Source organism: Drosophila busckii, chromosome 2L (genome assembly GCF_011750605.1).
Source record: "Drosophila busckii strain San Diego stock center, stock number 13000-0081.31 chromosome 2L, ASM1175060v1, whole genome shotgun sequence".
NCBI lineage: Eukaryota > Metazoa > Arthropoda > Insecta > Diptera > Drosophilidae > Drosophila > Drosophila busckii.
The window spans coordinates 3,801,587-3,822,268 of NC_046604.1; the positions used below are offsets into that span (position 1 = coordinate 3,801,587).

A 20,682-nucleotide genomic window follows, 5' to 3' on the forward strand; every position below is an offset into this window, starting at 1 on the left:
TTTTATATATATTATTTGATTATTTTACACAAAGGTTCATGGAATAATCTTAGAAAAGAAAGAAACTTTTATGACAACAAAACAATCAATATTAGATTTTTATTAGCTGCTTTTGAACTTCTACAATTTGTTATTAATATTCCATTCCATTAATTGATTAGTTTATGTTAGCTATGCATAAAAATTCAATCAAACTTAATTAGTTATGCTAGTTTATCGTAATTGCTTAGTTGCTGCATTTTAATATTTAATAATTATTTATTAAACTGCCAGTGGGGGCAGTTTTTGTTTTTTAGTGCCGCACGATGTTTGGCGAGTTTTATTGAAAAATAAATTTGAAGTAATGCAAACTAAATGCGCAACATAAATTTGATTAACAGCCACTAAAAGTCACGCTTTTGTCAGTTAGGCGTCATATCTTGTTTAAAATATCTCAACACCCGAATGCAGCAGCAGCAGCAGCAGCAGATGCGGCAAATGTTGCTGCTGTAGCTGCTGCTGTTGCAAGTTGGCCAACCGCAGTGGTTGGCTGGCTGTTCGGGCTGTTGGCCTGAACTAGTTTTGATCATAAAATCAGTTTAGAGTCTCGTATATCTTTGGCATCTTTTGACTGCGTTGGGGCAAACGCGGCTCACGGCACGCGGTTCTAGGGATTTCTCTAGAGATTTACGCAAACATGCAACTGAGATGCCGATGCCGACGCACACTTGGCGCATGATTGATGACCGCCAGCCGTGTTTGGCATGCGCAGTACGCGCCCCCCACTCCAACCCGCTATAGCACTGCAAATTAAGAGAATCCCCTTGCTAACTGGCCTTGCTCTCATTTCATTGTCTTGTGTCTTGTGTGTCTTGCAGATTATCCAAGTGAATGCCAGCGATCTGGACACGGGCAATAATGCGCGCATTACCTATCGCATTGCCGATGCGCCGACTGGACTAACGAATCAAGTGGACGCGGACATTGCCCAGCACTTTGGCATCTTTCCCAACTCGGGCTGGATTTATCTGCGCGCTGCGCTGGATCGCGAGAGTCGCGATCGCTACGAGCTCACGGTCCTGGCCACGGACAATGGCACGCCGGCGGCGCATGCACGCGCGCGTGTGCTCATTGGCGTGCTCGATGCCAATGACAATGATCCGAAGTTTCAGCGCGAGCGCTATGAATTCAAAATCGAGGAGAACCAGCGACGTGGCGCCGCCGTGGGCGTGGTCAAGGCCAGCGATCTGGACATAGGCGAGAATGCAGCCATACGCTATAGCCTGCTGCCGATCAATTCCAGCTTCCAGGTGCATCCTGTCACAGGTGAGTCTGCATGCGCATCCTCTTGCCATAAATTAGTGTCGCAGCTGTCTGTCGATCTCTCGGTCTGTCTCTCAGTCCGTCTGTCTGTCTTTTGGGCTAACAACTCACTCACAAATGCTGGTGGCTGCCCGTTAGAGTTCGTGGCAGTGTGTCCGGGAGCTACTGTCAAGCCGGCAGCCATGACCCATGGCCATTCATTACTGCTTCACTTGGCTTGTCGCTGCTGCCGCTTTGCCATAGATCAAACGCGCGCCACCAACTTGAAACCAGTTTGGCCACAACGACGATGCGGCAAGCGATAAAAATTGCGATCTGTTTTTGCGATAGAACTTGCTCCCAGGCGCTGAACTGATCTGAGCCCGAGCCAACAGCCAAGAGCGCTCTAAGCTTCGAGCTCGAGCGAGCGCATGACCATTAGTGTTTGAGCAACAACAGTTTTAACGCTGTCAGCTCATCCGTCAATGGAATATCATTGGCCTGACATACTGCCAGCTTCTGTCCAAGCGTGTTTGCCTGCGTGTGCAGACGCTTTGGGGGCCTTGCTCTGGCTTCGGCTGTGGCTGTGGCTTTGGCTTCTCGCTTCATTTAAATTAAATATGGAAATCGCGTGCAGCTAATCCTGGCCAGCGTTCCAGCAAACTCGTTTCGCTTGACATGATTTTCTTTTTCAAAGCTTCCAGGCACACACACGGACAAGCGGGGGCAGCACTCATGGCAATATTTAATCATAAGCGACCCAAATTAAAGACATCAATTTGATATTTTCTTAGTTCAACACAAAATTAATGCAGCAAATTTAAAGAAAGTGCTTGAGTTAAATAGACACTCAGTCTAAGATTAATGCATGAATGGATAGGCATAAGTCAAGTCCAACGCGTCTTGCTCTTTAATCATTGAATATTTATATTTCAAGCTCCAAATTCTTTTTGAATTCTCAAAGTCACTACAGCTACTATTAGAAAATTGTTTGCTTATAAAGATTATGTTATAAAATTCTCTCATGCAATCAATACAAATCAATTTATAAATTTGACACGATTGAAAATTTATAGAATTATAATCTGCTAAGATATTTTTGTTTGGCAATAGTTCTAAACATTTTAACTTGAAGCTCTTCAAAGGCTTTGAAACTATTTAATTAAATCTGATATTTTATATTTAATAAATGCTTATAAAATTTACAATAACTTGCAGTTCCCTTCCCAAAGCTCCATACAAATTTATTAGGCGGCTTTTCAATTTTCTATACATTTTTATTATGTTTCTTATTTTGCTTAATAACAATTTATATTTGTGGCATTTGCAGGCGAGATAACCACACGTGAGCCGCTGGATCGGGAGCTGCGTGAGACGTACGATTTGATATTGGAGGCGCGAGATCAGGGCACGCCCATGAGAAGCGCTCGAGTGGCTGTGCGCGTGCATGTGACGGATGTGAATGACAATGCGCCGGAGATTGCGGATCCGCAGGAGGCGGTGGTGAGCGTGAGGGAGGAGCAGCCGCCTGGCAGCGAAGTGGTGCGCATACGCGCCGTGGATCGCGATTATGGACAGAATGCATCCATCAGCTACTCACTGCTGAAGGGTCATGACTCGGATGGGCACGGACTGTTCAGCATTGATGCCAGCTCGGGCGTGATACGTACGCGGGTCGTGCTGGACCATGAGGAGGGCAGCATCTACAAACTGGTGGTGGCTGCCACCGATGGCGGCAATCCGCCCAAGCAGACGCTGCGCAAGCTACGCGTCGAGGTGCTCAATCTGAATGACAATCGGCCAACGTTCACCAGCTCCAGCCTGGTCTTCAGGGTGAGTACTTGTTGCCTCTTGAGATTTATGGGGCGGGTCATTTGCCCACTCGCGTATTCTAGGAAAACTTTTGTCTATTTGACGCTTCTAGTTTTACACGCCCGTCCCAGCGATCCTTGCGCTATCTCGCTCTAACTTTAGCTATAGCTGCTGCTCGTTGTCTTCGCTAAAAAGCAACAGTCGTGAGCTTCGCGTTTGTCGCCCCGGCCTTTGTGCGAATGATTTGTAGCAGCAGCATCACGTGACAATGGCCAACAACACGATTCGCCAGCTTGCGGAAACAAATGTCACTGTCGCTAGCACTAACTGCATGACGATGGCAAGGGGGCAAAGAGTTGAGGGGTGCGGTGGGAGGTGGGCACACAACGGGTAATCGGATCGCTTTGTGGGAAGTGCCTAGATTTGCATTTTAAGCTGCTGGCCAAAGCGAATGAAGCAAACATCTTCGTTGTCGGCGTGCTTCATGGCGCATGCGTAATTGTCACTCTGAACTCGCTCCCTCTCCCTCCATGCGTCCTTTGCTGGTCATGCCACATGCCGCTAACAGCTTGAAGCATGCAGCAATGCTTATGCCTCAATGCCCATTAAGTGCGATTCGCCACGTCACTTGGCAAAAGCAAAGGTATTTGCACTTTATGCGAATGATTATAAGACAATAACTTAAGACTGAAGACTGAAGCGAACTGTTGGAAGTCGAAAAAGGGCGCATAGTACACGGTATAGGAGTAAGAAGTTGTTAATATACAAATTTCATTAATTGTCGAGACGACAAAACAAAAGACTTAGATCACAAACGTGAATTCGCTTACGGTAAACTTTATATTTGTTCTTATTTTATATATTTCTTAGTCTATAATAAAGATGTAATCAATTATGCAGCTGCAAAACAAAAGACTTAGGACACAAACTTGGGTTTGTCACTACTTGTGGCTGACTGTAAATTTGCAAATAGTTCGAACTTTAACTTATGTCACTGTCTTTATAGCAAAGACCAAACGAGAGTCTTCGTTTTAGCTTTTTCTATAGCTTTAGCCTAGCCTAATAGAATTCCAGGGCAATACTCTTATTCTCTCTCTTTAATCCTTCTATATAAAAATATAACCTAAAGTACATTTTCAAATGTAGGAGATCCACTGAATATTAGAATATGCTTTAGTCTTAGCTTACAGCAGCCAAATCAACTTTATATTTGAGTTTTAACTTCAAGAGCATCCCTAGTGAACTCAAGCTAAATATGCAGCATTCACTGCAGCCCGCTTCGACGTGTTGCTGCTAATCATTTTAGTTACCCCAACATTGCAATGCTGCTAGATTTTGAGATGTTCCGGCTCCACAACACTCACGCTCTGGAGTTGTCGTTAACATTTTGATCACGCTCGATTCGATTCGCACATGTTTTGCATACCCCGCACATCATCATTGCACACATGCTTAACTGCCCGCTCTGCCCTCCCAGTGCAGCACCATCCTGACTAGCCCACTCGCCTGGCCGGCTGTCCGGCTTGGAGGACGAAAACCGCGCTGATGGCTGCGACGCTTTGACATGCATTTAATTGCCTCTCGAGAGAGAGGGCAACGGCAACGGCAACGGCAACAAGTCTGTCAGTTAGTCAACCCCCCCGCCCCAACCCTATGCGACGTTGTGGCTGCAAGTTGGACCCTTAAATCCGCTGCGGCAACAATTAAAATTGACACATTTCGTTGCGTTTTTTTGTTGTTGTTTATTTTTTTTTGTCGGCATGCCTTTGATACGAACAGAACAGCACCGAACAGAGCGAGCGACTGTTGCAACTGTTGCTTTGTTCTTTGCGTTGGCGTTGGGCTGGCATTGGCATTGGTTGGCATTGGGAATGGGAATGGGATTTTAGATTGTGGCCGAGCGCGCGCGCGCGCGTCTTTCAGCGCCTTGTGAATGACACAAATAAATCTCGGGACTGTTTGGCCGGCCGCATAATCCTTTTGTTTGTAATTAAGGCCAACTGCGCAAGTTGGCAAGCAAATGATGGGCCGCCCGCTCTCTGCCCCAATGCCCAATTACAATTTATGCAGCTGACAGCTGCCTCGACTCTGAGCTCTCTCGGCTCTGCTATAAAAGCACATAACAAATCATGCGCCATTTTGGTGAGTGTCCATTTTTGTATGCGATTTGCTTGCATAATTTTGTGGCAACATAAAAAAGAAACCACACAGCAGCAGCAGCCAGAGCAGCAGCCAATGGGCTGTTGCACCACTGTGCGTAATCTTGGCGGGGCATAAATCTCGTGACTGTCATTTTTGTGTCTCCATTTTGGCGACCCAAACAATATTTTCAATGTTGTTGTGTTTTTTGTTCTTACGTAAAAAGATACGCAAGCAGCAGAGAACGAAAAAAAATTCGAAACTTCGGGACAACAACTAAACCTTTGCTTGTCTCTTCTTATGCTACCCAAACGGTTTTTGCGGTTTTGCATATTAAATTCTTAAGCGTAGCCCCCTGCACTTTGCCTTTGCCTTTGCCCTTGTCTTTGACTCACATTTTTCTTCAGTGATTTTTGGGGCCGCCAACTTGGTCGGAATGCATAATTTCTTTTTAATGCTGCCTGTCTGGGCCTGGGAATGACTGGTCCAGTGCTGGACTCGACGACTCGACGACTCGTTGAGCGGCAAAGGGTTGCCAATGAAATTTTTAAATGTTTGCTGCCTTCGTAATCTTGAAGTATGAATTATTGCTTTAAGATTGGATTTTCAACACTGTGCGCGAGATTAAGATACGCCAGTTGCTGCTGCTGCCGCTGCTGGTCCCTCTTGGCATACAAAATAATCTATAATTGCCTTCTGTGTGTTTCTTTACTCATATACTGAACAAATTTGCATTGCAGGTACGCGAGGATGCGGCTGTGGGCCATGTGCTGGGCTCGATTAGCGCCAATGAGCAGCGCGCCGAGTTGCCGCTGCCGCAGCTTAGCTCCAACAGCCTGGACGACCTGAGCAGCGAGCAGCTGTATGTCACCTATACGCTCAACTCGCTGAGCAAGGATCTGATTGAGGGTGCGTTTGACATTGATCGCAATACGGGCAACTTGGTGGTGGCTCGCCAGTTGGATCGCGAGCTGCAGTCGGAGTTCAAGCTGGAGATACGCGCGCTGGACACCACAGCGAGCAACAATCCACAGAGCAGCGCTATAACCGTAAAGATCGAGGTGGCGGATGTGAATGATAATGCGCCACACTGGGCCTTGGATCCCATTGAGCTGCAGGTCAGCGAGTCGCTGCAGCTGGGCAGCATAATTTACAACTTTACGGCCACGGATGCGGACACGGGCACCAATGGCGAGCTGCAGTATCGTCTGCTGCGCTACTCGCCGCTGCTCAACGAAAGCCAAGAGCAAACGCTGCCCATGTTCACGCTGGACTCGCTCACGGGCGCGCTCAGTCTGCAATCCCAGCTCGACTTTGAAGCTGTGCCTGAGTACTTGCTCATCATCCAAGCGCTGGATCAGTCCTCCAACGTCTCGGAGCGTCTGCAAACTTCAGTCACAGTGCGCTTGCGCGTCCAGGACGCCAACGACAATGCGCCGCAGTTTGTGCTGCCTCAGCCGAGCTCCTCCAATCAGGCCACAGTCTATTTGAGCGATGCCACACGCATTGGCGAGTTGGTGGCTCATGTGCTGGCCGTGGACAGCGACGCTGCTGACAATGGACGCGTTAGCTATGAAATCATCAGCGGCAATGGCGAGGGTCGCTTTCGCCTGCAGCCCCAAACGGGCATCATTGAGCTGGCCCGCAGCTTGCCCAGCGCCTCCGATCAGTTGGACAAGCAGGTGCGCTTCACTCTGACCATCAAGGCCACTGATCACGGCTCACCGGCGCTGCATGCCAAGCTCAGCTTGCAGCTCATCCTGCAAGGCAGTCACAATCATCCGCCCAGGTTCCTGCAGTCCGTCTATCAGGCAACCATTCTGGAAAACGTGCCCAGCGGCAGCTTTGTGCTCAAAGTGGGTGCCAAGGCCTTCCATGGCGCTGACAACGGTGAGTTAAAGAAAATAGAATAGAATTATCAAGATAAGGAATTGAATTTAGACTAAAATTATACATAAGACAATTCTACATAAATTCAAGTGAACAAAAAAAAATATAGAATAATATAGTTTCTCTGTTGACCATAAAATGTGGTAGACAACTAAAATATCTTTCATTGCAAGTAGTTGAGATTATTATTTATTTGTAGGCAATATTTTAAACAAATATGAACAAATGTATTTGTATATTGTTTCTTTTGGAAATTCGACGGCAAAGCTTAGAAAATAAAATGTTGAATTTTTATTTTAAGTTCTTTTTAATTTGTCAGCATCCAAAATAGACAGTTGAAATTCAAAACACATTGTACTTTATATAAAATATTAAACATTGTGGCATATTATTAGTTCTTCAGAATTCATATTTTTTTAGATAAATATTATTTTGCAAAAGTTTTATATTGCAACAAATTTATTTTATTAGCAGCTAAGAAGCAAATATTATTTATTTTTCTTATACTTATGTAAAGTAATATAAATTTCAATCTCTCCCTCTCTTTGCCTGCGTAGCCAACCTAAGCTATGAAATTCCCGCTGGCGTTGCTGAGAATCACTTCCAGGTCGATTGGCAACGCGGCATTGTCACCACACGCGGTCAGTTCGATCGGGAGCAGCAGGCGCGCTACACTTTGCCCATTTATGTGCGCGATGCGAATCGCTTGAGCAGCGCTGCGGCCGAAGCTGCAGTGCGTAAGCAGCGCTCATCGGAGCAGAGTGCGGAGCAGGCGAGTGGACAGCACTTTGATGTGGCCACGCTGGTGATAACCATTGGTGATGTTAACGACAATGCGCCCGAGTTCAGGCAGGGCGTCTGCTATGGCCTGGCGGTGCCCGAGAACAGCGAGGCGGCGGTCATACACACGCTGGTGGCCAGCGATGCGGATGAGGGCGTCAATGCGGACATAGTCTACAGCATTATAGGTAAGTCTATAAGCAAAAACAGTTTAGCAAACAGTTTTCAAACAATTTGTTTGACCTTTGCAGGCGGCAATTTGGGCAACAAGTTCAGCATAGATGCGCATACGGGTGAGCTGACGGCCAGTGCGTTGGATCGGGAGCAGCACTCGCGTTATACGCTGCAGCTGCAGGCCTCGGATCGTGGACAGCCGTTTAGCCAGCAAGGACGCTGCAACATCAGCGTGTTTGTTGAGGATCAGAATGACAATGCGCCGCGCTTTGAGCTGGCCAAGTATGTGGCCAGTGTACTGGAAGATGCCGCCATCGGCAGCAGCGTGCTGCAGATCAAGGCCAGCGATGCGGACCTGGGCGTCAATGCCAAGCTCATCTACTCGCTGGCCAACGAGACGCAGTGGCAGTTTGCCATTGACAGCAGCAGCGGCCTCATCACCACAGTCGGGTAAGTTACTCAGTGGGTTAATGCATTGCTGCGAGTTATCTCGTTGGCAGATCTGGGCGCAAGGACATTGAAATAATGTTTGCCACTAATGCGAGCAAGTACAAGCGCCCGGCTCAGCCTACGCAGTCGACAGTGCGACAAACACTAAAAATAGCATAAAGAGCTCTAGACTGTCCTACGCAGACTGCAACAAGCTACACTTGGCGAAAAAAATAATTAAAATGAAATGCTTATATGCATATTAATTAAAGCATTACTCGTACTGCTTTAATTTGTGAAACAAAAAATATTTATAAACTTGGCTATTTATAGTCTGTGGCATAAAAAGCTTAAATAACCCACTATCACACAGTGTTGCGCATAAAAAAGGGCTTAAGCATAAAAAATTGTATACGCGGCTCGGCTCGGCTTGGCTCAGCAAGTTGGCGACTTGTTGGCTTATAAGGCTTGGGGCCCCCTCCGGTGCAAATTTATGCTTATTGACAATCAATGATGACAACAATTGCTTGTTCCGTCTGACACAAGCGAGGCAGGTTTAGGGCATTGCGTTAACTTAACTTACTAGACGCGCAGTTCCGGCCAACAGCAGCAGCCAAGCATCAGTTGCTGTTGGTCGCCGTGGTCGGCATCAACTTGAACTTGATCTTGAGCCTGCAGTTTAAGCAACAGCTTTAGTCTCAGCGTCTTTCTTCAAATGACAGTAGCGTCAGTTGTGCCATTTATACAAACGCGATCCGCTGTCATGTACCAATTTTTATCTTGCGCTGATTGTCGGCAAACAATAAAAACCAAATCCCGCCAACAAATGCACAAAGCAACAACAAAAACAGCAAAAGGAAAACAACAGAAATAAACACAAAGCCACTTGGAGAGTTAATAGCAAAAGCTGAAGAATTGTAGAGCGACAGACAAACTGACAAACGGACGACAAACTGACAGACAGACAGACAGACGGACGGACAGACAGACATATCGTGACGTTGTTCTTAGTCTTGGCTCTGGGTATGCTCAGACTAAATAAAGGTTCTGGCAAAAAAAAACTAAAAAGCTATAACAAAATCAAGTAAGAGGCAAAAATGCGACTGCCGCATCGACAGATGATGTGCTTGTTGTTCTTGGGGCTAGTTTTTGTGCATACCCTAACTTAAGACTGGAATTTACATTTTGGTGGATAAAGCTGCACAGCCGAAGCGAAAGAATGTGAGGAGCAAAATTGTTTGCAGCTTAGATAAGCAAATAAACATTTTATGCAAACAGTTTGGCAAGTTTTTGAAATATTTTATGCAGAGTTTAGTTGAAAGAAATTAAAATTAATTACACATTTAAGATTATCAATATAGATGCAGCTGATTTCTGAATAATGCATAAATTCTTTGCTATAAATTTCTAAACTATGTAGAAAATTTATTTATTTTAATTGTAGCCTAGAATTAAATTCTATTGGTATAGCCAGATAGCCAGAGCAACAACGGCCTTCAGGCAATTGCATCTAAACAAATATAAATTATCAACAATTGTCTATACACAAAAGTATCTGAGAAAAAATGTAAATAATTTGTTTAATAAATTTATTAGAATTCTGCTTACATTTAACAAATATTTTCAGTCGCATAAAACTGCATTGTTATTTATATAAATTGTTAATAGCAAGGCATTAGGTGTATTTAAGTGTATTTAAAGTTCATTATTTAAAGCTAGTACAGCTCATACTAACTAACTGACCGATCGACCAACCAACCGATGCTTAAGACTGAGCACAGCTTGTGGCTTGTTGCTGATCGCAGACCGCGCAGTCGACAACAACAACAACAGCAGCAACTGTTGCTACCACAACGAACAAACAAAAAAAGGCAAACAGACAACACGCTGATGAGTGAGCCATGAAAAGAATTCGAGCCAAGAGCATAGAGAGTTTGTGGCTTTGGCTTTAGTTTTGACTGATTCAATTCATAAAAAAGACAGAGACAGAGATGCGTCGCTGCTTTAAGCTTGTAATTTGCTGAATGTGCGTTTTATTGGCCAACATGCAAGCGCAGAGTTAAATACACGCACACACTCATATATGTGTGTGCATGTGTGTGTGTGTAGTTTAAGATTGTAATCAGCTGGGTTTATTATTTGTGAGTAAATTAGTGGGAATAAGTTCAAGCCACAAATGATTTAATTGCAGCGCAGACTTTATCGCTTTTGTTTATTAATTTATTGTATTTTTGTTATGCTTATAGCAAACTGGATCGTGAGCTGCAGTCGAGCTACAGCTTCATGGTGCTTGCCACAGATGGGGGCAGGTATCAAGTGCGTTCGGCCAGCGTCTCCGTGCAGCTGAACGTGTTGGACGTGAACGACAACAAGCCCGTGTTTGAGCGTTATCCGTACAGCGCGCAAGTGCCCGCCTTGATACAACCCGGACAGACGCTGCTCAAGGTGCAGGCGCATGATGCGGATCAGGGCGTCAATGGTGAAGTGTTGTATGCATTGAAAGCGGACAGCGCCTTGGGTTCGCACGCTACGCGCAGCAAGTTTCGCATAAATCCAAACACAGGCGCGCTGAGTGCCACACAGAGTTTGGCCAGCGAGGCGGGCAAGCTGCTGCAGCTGGAGATTATAGCGCGGGACAAGGGCAATCCGCCGCAGAGCAGCGTGGGACTTGTGGAGCTGCTGGTGGGTGGCGAGGCAGCGCAGCAGACGCCGCTGCTGCGTTTCCAGAACGAAACCTATCGCGTCAAGTTGCGCGAGAATTCAGCAACGGGCACGCGGCTGCTGCAAGTGGCCGCCGTACGCAGCGATGGACGCCGGCAGAAGCTGCAGTTCAGCTTTGGCGCTGGCAATGATGAGGGCATCTTTACGCTGGACGCGAGCACAGGTGAAATACACGTAGCTAATCCTACACTGCTGGACTATGATCGCTTTGCCACGCCCACGCTGTTGCCTTACAGTCGAGCGCGCGCTCTAAGCTATGAAACCACCACAGTGGAGCCACCGCAGTCCAGCAGCTCCAACAGCTCGCGCAGTCAACGCGCTGCCAACTCTTTTCCCTTGGCTGCCACTCAGCCGCATGAGCTGCGTCTGGTGCTTGTGGCACGCAGCACGGAGCCGCCTTATCTCAGCAGCTATGCCCAACTATTAGTTGAACTGGAGGATGAGAACGACAATGCGCCACAATTCTCGCAGCGTCAGTTTGTTGCCACCGCCTGGGAGGGCCAGAGCAAAGGCACCTTTGTCGCTCAGGTGCAGGCCTTTGATGCGGACGAGGAGGCCAATGCTCGACTGCGCTATCACATTGTGGATGGCAACCATGACAACGCTTTCGTCATTGAGCCCGCCTTCAGTGGCATTGTGCGCACCAATATTGTCCTCGATCGGGAGATACGCGATGTCTACAACTTGAAAATTATTGCCACGGACGAGGGCGTGCCACAAATGACGGGCACGGCCACAATTCGCGTCCTCATTGTCGATGTCAATGACAATCAGCCCACGTTTCCACCCAACAATATTGTCAGCATTAGTGAAGGTAAGTTCAAGCAAAAATTTAAATAAGTCACTTTAATAATAATAAATTAAGTCCTAGCATTTGACATTTTGACTAAACAGTAAATCACGACTTTTGTTTTAGATTTTCAGCAATATTATTGCATATCGTTATAAATGGCTAACAAAGCCAGAAAATTAAAATGTTCATACTTATTAATTTATGAATGAATTTAGATAGTGGAAGCCAGCTTAATAATTTCCCAAAAGGGTATAAAATGTAGTCGTTATATAATACTCAGTATTATAGTTAGCAAAATAAATCAATAATCATTAGTATTCAGCTTTACTTTTTAAGCACAAATAATGATTGTCTAACTCTTATACAATGTAACGAGAGATTTAAATCATTTGAAAAAGGGAAGTAGGACTTATTTTTTAATATTTACCTTAATTATGAGTTTACTGAATCCAAAACCATTGTAGGAGATTTAAGTGAAGAGAAAGAAGTTCGATAATAATAATAATTTAGTAAGAGTGCAGATTAACTTTTGACAAAGTAGGAATAATCAATTTAAAACTTTTAGCCGAACAAATTTAGTTCTTTATTCATTTTAAGCGGCTGAATTTAATGTTAAAATAATCATAATGTAGGGTTTGGTGCTACAAATATATATTTATTATTTATTTGATCGATATGCTTAACTTCAACGATCTCCATTCCTGCGAATGGTTACGCGTGTTCATCTCTTCTACGTCACTTGTCTTGCTCATCCTTTCCAGTGTCTCTTTCTGTTAAGTTTTAGCTGCTGTTAAGCTACTGCTAATGTGGTCTACAGCAAACTCACTATCATCCAATTATGTAAACTTTGTATATCAGTATTTAAAATAATTATTAGGCAAAAGCTAAGAACTGTTTAAATTTAATATTTAGTTAGTTTAATCAATGCTATAAACGATAAACGATAAAAGTTAGAGCTACCAAGTTAACGCATTTCCTTCCCCTTCTTTTTGCTTTTGCTATTTGCAGCCACTGAAGTTGGCGCTGTGATTAGCACCGTCTCAGCTAACGATGTGGACACCTATCCGGCGTTGACCTACCGCCTGGGCAGCGACTCACCCATTGAAACGGAGAAGCTTGCCATGTTTGGACTGGATCGCTATAGCGGCAAGCTGGTGCTAAAGCAGCGACTCGACTATGAGCAGCAGCAGGAGTATCAGCTGGAGGTGATTGCGTCGGATGCGGAGCACGAGGCGCACACAACGCTGACGGTGCGCGTGCTGGACGAGAACGACAATGCGCCTGAGTTTCAGGCACAGGAGCCGCCGGCATATTTTGCGCTGCTGCCTGCTGCGTCGGCAGAGGCAGAGGCGCAGGAACTGCAGCTGCTGACAGTGAATGCAACAGATGCCGATGGCGAGGGCGTCAATGCGCAAGTGAGCTACAGCATAGAGCCGCCACATGAAGGATTCAGCGTGCAGGCGAGCACGGGTGTGGTCTATGTGAATACAAGTAGTTTGCCTGCGCTAGGAGCAGCAAGCGGCGGGGATTACTTTGTGAATCTAGTGGCGCGTGATGCGGGCAAGCCACAGCTGAGTGGACGCTCTGTGCTGCGCGTGCAGCATGAGGACAGTGGCGCCGCACGCTGGACGCAGCTGCTGCAGACGCAGTATCGCGCACAGATTGGCGAGGAGGCGCCACTGGGCACTGTGCTGCTGCAGCTGGGCCAGGAGCCGGCGCTGCGTGAGCAGCAATTGACGCTGGCAGCTGCGGGCAATGAGGATGGCGCCTTTGAGCTGCTGGCAAGCAAGGCGCTGGTGCTGGTCAAGCCGCTGGATCGCGAACGGCAATGAGCTCTACAAGCTGCGGCTGCTGCTGAGCAACATGCCCAGTGTGGCAGGCATAACGGTAATCGTTAGTGTGCTGGATGCGAATGACAATGCGCCGCAGTTCGATCCCAGCGCCAAGTATGAGGCAGAGCTAAGTGAGCTGGCGCCGCTACGTTACTCCATTGCTCAGCTGCAGGCGCTGGATGCGGATGAGCCCAACACACGCAATTCGGAGGTGGTCTATGATATCAGCTCTGGCAATGATGAGCACATGTTCAGCATTGATTTGCTCAGCGGCGTGTTGTTCGTTAACAATCGCCTGGACTACGACAGCGGCGCCACTAGCTATGAGCTCATCATTCGCGCCTGCGACAGTCACCAGACACGCCCACTCTGCAGTCTGCGCGCCTTTCGGCTGTCGCTGCACGACGAGAACGACAATGCGCCGCAGTTTCCATTGACCGAGTATGTGCATGCGCTGGCGGAGAACGAGCCAGTGGGCAGCTCCATCTTCCAGGCTCATGCCAGCGACAAAGATCGCGGCGCCTTTGGCCAGCTGAACTACAGTCTGGTCGCCTCCGCTGACGATGCGCAGCGCCTCTTCCGCATCGACGCTTTGAGCGGTTTGCTCAGCTCCGCTGCTGTCTTTGACTTTGAGCAGCGGCAGCGCTACCAGTTGCAACTCCAAGCCATGGACATGGGCGGACGCTACACGCGCGTCCAGCTGCGCGTGCAAATTGAATCGCGTGATGAGTTTACGCCGCAGTTTACGGAGCGCAGCTATCGCTTTGTGCTGCCTGCGTCGGCTGCGCTGCCGCTGGGCTATGTGGTGGGCCAAGTGCTGGCCACGGATGCGGACAGCGGTGCAGATGGGCGTGTCGTTTACCAGCTGAGCGGATCGCATAATTACTTCAAGGTGAATCGCAGCAGCGGCGCTGTGCTGCTCAAGCGCAAGCTGGACGACAATCTAATGGCGGATGTGTCGCTGCTGATCCTTGCCAGCTCCGGCAGACACAACTCGCTGACGAACACAACGCTGGTGGAGATTGCGCTGGATCCGTCTGGCGCATCTGAGCACCAATTTGGCTGCTGTGGGCAGCGCATCCGGCACGGGCTCCGGTGTCAGCGATTGGCTCGTGGTGCTGCTGGTGACGCTGCTGCTGATCCTTTGCGGCGCCGCCGGCATCTTTCTCTACATACACATGCGCAGTCGGCGGCCACGCAATGCCATCAAACCGCAGCTGAGCAGCGATCAGGTGGGCGTCTCGGGCGGCAACTCCAACAGTTATGTGGATCCCAGTGCCTTCGATACGATGCCCTATGCGTGGCGCTGCTGCTGGCGCTGGCGGCGCTGTAGCCTCCGGGCAGTTTGCGCCGCCCAAGTATGATGAGATTCCACCGTTTGGAGCACATGCCAGCAGCTCGGGCGCAGCTACCACCTCGGAGCTGTCGGGATCGGAGCAGTCTGGCTCGAGCGGACGCGGCTCGGCGGAGGATGATGGCGAGGACGAGGAAATACGCATGATCAATGAGGGACCCTTGCGTGCCGGCGTGCCAGGCAGCGACGATGGACGCATCAGCGACATCTCCGTGCAGAACACGCAGCAGTATCTGGCGCGTCTGGGCATTGTGGATCATGATCCTAGCGGCAGCGCAGCGGGCGGCGGCGTGGGTGCGGCTAGCATGAGCAGCTCCATGGCGCTGCCTACGATGCATATGTTCGAGGATGAGGCGGCCAGCGCACGCTCCGACATAACCAATCTCATTTATGCCAAACTCAATGATGTTGCCGGCGCCGGCTCGGAACGCGGCAGCAGCGCAGATGATGCAGCCACAACGGCGGGCAGCATTGGCACAGTGAGTCATGCGCATGGTCATGGCTATGGCGAGGTGGCGGTGCCAGTCCCAGTGCCTGTTGTCGTCGGCGGCAGCAATGTGGGCGGCTCTTTGAGCTCCATTGTGCACAGCGAGGAGGAGCTGACGGGCAGCTACAACTGGGACTATCTGCTGGACTGGGGGCCGCAGTATCAGCCGCTGGCGCATGTCTTCTCAGAGATTGCGCGCTTGAAGGACGACACCATGTCGGAGCATAGCGCACATAGCGCCAAGAGCAAACACTCCTCAGCTCACTCCGGAGCGGGCAGCGTGCTGCTGAAGCCGCCGCATGCCAACAGCGCTCATCTACCTCCGCCGCTGCTCACGAATGTTGCGCCGCGTGCCATTAACCTTGCGTCTGCCGCCGCATCTGGGACTCGCTGGTCTGCCGCGCTCCCCTATAGGGCATGAAGCCAGCGGTGGCTTCAGCACTTCATCCGCCATGTCGCCATCGTTTTCGCCGTCGCTGTCGCCGCTGGCAACGCGCTCGCCTTCGATTTCACCGCTGGGCGGACCGCCCACGCATATGTCGCATGTCTCGCTGCCGCGCCACGCCCCTCAGCCCAGCCAGCGCGCTAATGTGGGCACGCGCATGTGAATCCCAATCCCTTACCCATTCAGTCTGCCCGCTCAGTCCTTGTGTGATCAACATTTAGCATTTAGTTAATAATACATATTTATAGTTAGTGCCAGAGACTTGAATTCGTTTTGGAGTGCAGCATAGTATTACCAGCCCCACAGCACCACCCACCACACACACACACACGCACATATTAACACACATACACTGACAACACAATGGAATTGCTTCAAATCGAAAACTTAACTTTGCTAAACTGTTTAAGTTCAAATTTGCAGCCAATCCCTCACACTCACATACAACACACATTTACACTCATGCATAGTTTGTTGTAAATATACATTACGCATTTAATTGTAGTAGAAAAAAAGGACCACAAAGCCAACAAAGACTCTCTGAAATTCGCTGCGGACAACAGAACCAAGCCAGCCATTAGTTCTATAACTAGTTGTTAGACTTTAGCTTTAGTTATATTTAAATATCCATTCTCACACCCACATTCCATTTAATTTAAGCATATTTAAGTTTTACAAATTGTATACAGTTATTTGTATATATATATAGCTCATATATAGTCTCTAGTTATTTACGCGCTGTACAATATAATTTAGCACTTAATTCTTAGCGAAAGAAATCAACAAATAAAAATCGAAATTCAAAAGTAACAACATCGCTGTCACTTTTAATTGCTCCAAAAGGTTCTAATTTGCGAGCGTTCACTGTAGCAACGTGCTTAACAAATTGCTGTTGTGTTTGTGAATTAATTTCCATTTAATGGTTGCTGCCCCGCAGCTTCGAAGCCGGAAGCGAACTGGAAATGAATTGCCAGCGAAACGCCTTCACTTAATTTTAGTGCTGCTGATATCCCTTGGCTCAGCCACAGTGGTGCATATTTATAAAATAAATAATATAAAAGTTTGATGCAACAATAAATAAATAAAAATAAATTAATTAAATGAACAAAGCTGGTTTCTTAGATTTTGTAGATTGCGTAAATTGTTTTGAAAAATAAAAGTGCCAGCCACGCCCATTTGTGCATAAGAGCGAAGAAGCAGGTCACAACAGCTGGCTGGCTGGTTGGCTGACTGTCTGTTCGTTATTGTAGGTGGTGCATACGAGGCCAGAGCCAGGCTAAGCTCCATGGCTCTTTGGCTTGAAGGTTGGCAAACAAATTCTAGACGCTTGGCAGACCTGTATAAACTGTAACGACAGGCACTTTTTCTTCATTTCAAAGACGTTGCATGCAACCATTTATCTGTTGCTGATTTCTGGCCAACACCACACCTCCTGCATCGTCGTCGTCGTCGTCATTATCATTATTTGCTGCACACTCCTTCTCTCGAGTCCCAGTCGCAGTTGAGTTATTTTCATTTTCCAGATCAACGCCACTCTCTGCCTCGACTCTCAACGTTTGGCTAATCAAGCCAAAGCCGAAACCAAAACTAAAGCCAAAGTTAAAGTTAAAGTTAAAGCCAAAGCCAAGGCTGTGGCAAAGGCGCACGAAGCCAGCGCGCTTGGTATCAATTGCAGCAGATCAAGGCGGGAGCTGTTGAAATTTGCTTTTTTGCTTTGCTTTTTATTATTATTTTTTGGATTTTGTTTTTATTTTGGTCACATCGCTCTGGCCTTGCCTTGGTTATTATTAGTAGCAGTCAATTCATATTAGTGCAAATACAAATAGCAAGCACCTGGGCAATAGCAAAGCTAAAGCCTTTTCGACTTGCCAGATCGACTTTGGCTACGATAATGCTGATGATGATTATGGGTTTGCTCTGAAGCTGCTGCTGCTGCTGCCTCTCGTACTTCGCATACTCGAGCGAGCATTTTTCGCAATTCGGGGTGTGTACCACAGACGGCGGAAAGTGAAATCCCTTAATTTGTTTGCCAGGCCCCAGCCCCGGCGCAGACACTCGCAACTTGCAACTTGTGTGTGTGTTGCCATGTTTGTAGCCCGTTAAGCTATTTTTAAAGCCATTTAAGTGCCTGGCTATGGTTATGGTAACTATAACTATGCGCACGTAGAATTGCAGGCAAAACAATGTACAAACTTGCCATGAAACATTTTGCTAATCTTTGGTGAGGCCATGAGCGTAGTCAATAATAAAATTAAGTGCAAGTGTACAGTGCTGGAAATAAATTTAAGACTAAGTATGTGCTGTCCACGCCCATTGGGGGTGGCTAAATAGTAAATAGATATACAGTCGACGCCGCTGCTTAACCAAAACTTCTTTCACTCAAACTCTTTTGCTCCACAATCCGCTCCAAAGTGAGTGCACAGCTCAGAGCTGCAAACTATTTATAGTCTCCTTTTAATGCCTCAATACACTTGGCAGGACATTGCAGGCCAATATGCTTCGAGATCATAGTTAAGGCCTCGGTGATTGCAGCTTGATTGCAAAATAAGCGGCAGCTGCGTGATAAGATGCAATCAGTTGTGCGCATGCTTTATGCCTTTTTAATTTGTCAATACATCAAGCGCACAATAAAGCGATTACTGTTACGATTACGATTACGTCGCAAGTTGGCAAGCAAATCTCACTTAAGTTCCTCATACCGTATGCCAAATCCTTGACTGCGACTGGCGAATGCGGCGAATGCGCATTAAAATGAAATACAATAATAATTTTATTTCAACTGAACGCGCTGATGAGAAAATTAAAGCCGCCAAGTGCTGCAAGAGCCCAGAGGCAGTGGCAGCTCTCTAAGCTGCAAAGACTAAAGACACGCGTCTGCGCTGCGTCTTAGTGGCAGCGGCTGCGGCAGCGGCTTAATAACAATTCCATTAGTGGCTAATGTCTTCATTGCAAGTGTCAGTTATGGGGGCGCACTGGCTGAGAGCTGAGCGAACAGAGACATTGCCTTGCGCCACTAAAATCCATGCACGTTGACGCTAAACTGACTCGACTTGCACTTGGTCTTGGTCTTGGAGCTGCGAGCTTGTAGCTTACCCCCCCGCTCTCGCTCATGCAGTGTCTTGGCTAAACTGCCAAGAGCAGCAGCTGAAGCAGCAGCAGCAACTAAGCACGGCACAGAATTATGGTCTCCGCTTGGTCGTCTCGCATGTCAGTTTAACACTTTGGCGAGCAGCTCGACAACAAATCCTTTGAAGTCGAGCCTCTGTTGCTGTTGCGTTTTTATTATAGCGCGCACGCTTGATTATTGTCCAAAATTTATTGCAATGCCTGCGCTAATAAACTCGTTTCCAACTTACCTATAAGACCGCCCGATCGCCTCCCCGCCCCGCTCGGGCGACCAACCGACCAACCGCTGGCATTAGCATTCAAGCGGTGCCAACAAATGTGAAAATAATTACTACTACGAAAAATGCGTTTGACTGCAGCAGCAGCAGCAGCAGCGTTGAGGCCAAAGAGAAAGACAACAGCCAACTGCCGACGATTGCTAATTGCCGACTTGATTGACGCACTCACATCCCAAGGGGCCGCAGCCGCAGCCGCAGCAGTGCGCACAATAAAGAGATTCATTTGACTTGATTTTTTTATACACAAACACATACACAGGCACACAAATACACATGCATGCATTATATAAATATTTTTTAGCATAGTGCGCAAGTTCGTTGCCTAAGTCCTTTGTTTGGTTGCGTTCATTTCCGGTTCCGTTGCTAGCACTTTTTTTTATAGGGAGCCAGCGCTGCTTTTGATCTACGCAGATGCGCATACAGTGAAGCCACTAAGACACAGTCAACACTCTGTATAAGCAACCAAGCTGCAAGTATCCAAAGTGTTTGCTTATTAAGAAAAAGCAGCTTAAGTTTAAAATTAAATCAGTAAGCATAATATATAAATAAATATTTAATAAATTAAATGTTGCAATTGATTTTGCCTTACATTTCTTTTTAATTAAATGCACTACAAATTTAAAACTTGAGTTGCTTGTGTAGAAATATTGTTGCTGGTTGCTTTTATCGAATGCTTACTGCATTAGCTACTCTGCAAAAATGCTAAGTCTTGTTGGATGTTGTCTGTTGACCAAAAATTAGAACACCCTTTGGTTTTGTGAGTGAGCATCAAGCAGCCCAGACAGCCTTGAAATGCATCAAAGCAAAGCTGCGACGCCGCCAAATGTAATTCGATATGATTGTGGCGCCGCTGCTCCAACTCCAGCAAACACAAGCGATGAGCGATGCGCGCAGTCAGAACTCCAAGATGAGCTGTGTGTGTGTGTCTCAGTGTGTGTGTGCAGCTTGTATTTCAACATTATTGATGCAGGGCAACTGTGGCAGCCATTAGAGACTGACAAGCAACAACAACAACAAGCGGATTTGCCGTATAATGAAACACGCGCAATCTGGCCATAATGGCAATGTTGCCAATAGAATCATTCCATGCATCCACACAACGCAGTCGAGTTGAGTCGAGCTGAGCCGCATCCACAATTCC

The 20,682-nt window shown here is 47.1% G+C and overlaps 1 protein-coding gene across 1 annotated transcript in view; it reads left to right on the forward strand.

Moving 5' to 3' along the window:
* Positions 1-16,926, forward strand: part of LOC108604334 (protein dachsous) — a gene marked incomplete at its 5' end in the record, with an annotated part of 60,464 nt that extends 43,538 nt beyond the window's left edge. Inside the window, 11 exon segments of the mRNA XM_017994164.2 lie at positions 858-1,305; positions 2,612-3,114; positions 5,973-7,122; positions 7,680-8,090; positions 8,154-8,526; positions 10,752-12,040; positions 13,028-13,845; positions 13,847-14,887; positions 14,889-15,143; positions 15,145-16,055; positions 16,057-16,926. Coding sequence (XP_017849653.2) covers positions 858-1,305; positions 2,612-3,114; positions 5,973-7,122; positions 7,680-8,090; positions 8,154-8,526; positions 10,752-12,040; positions 13,028-13,845; positions 13,847-14,887; positions 14,889-15,143; positions 15,145-16,055; positions 16,057-16,300 — 7,443 coding nt within the window.
* Between the last annotated feature and the right edge of the window lie 3,756 nt (positions 16,927-20,682).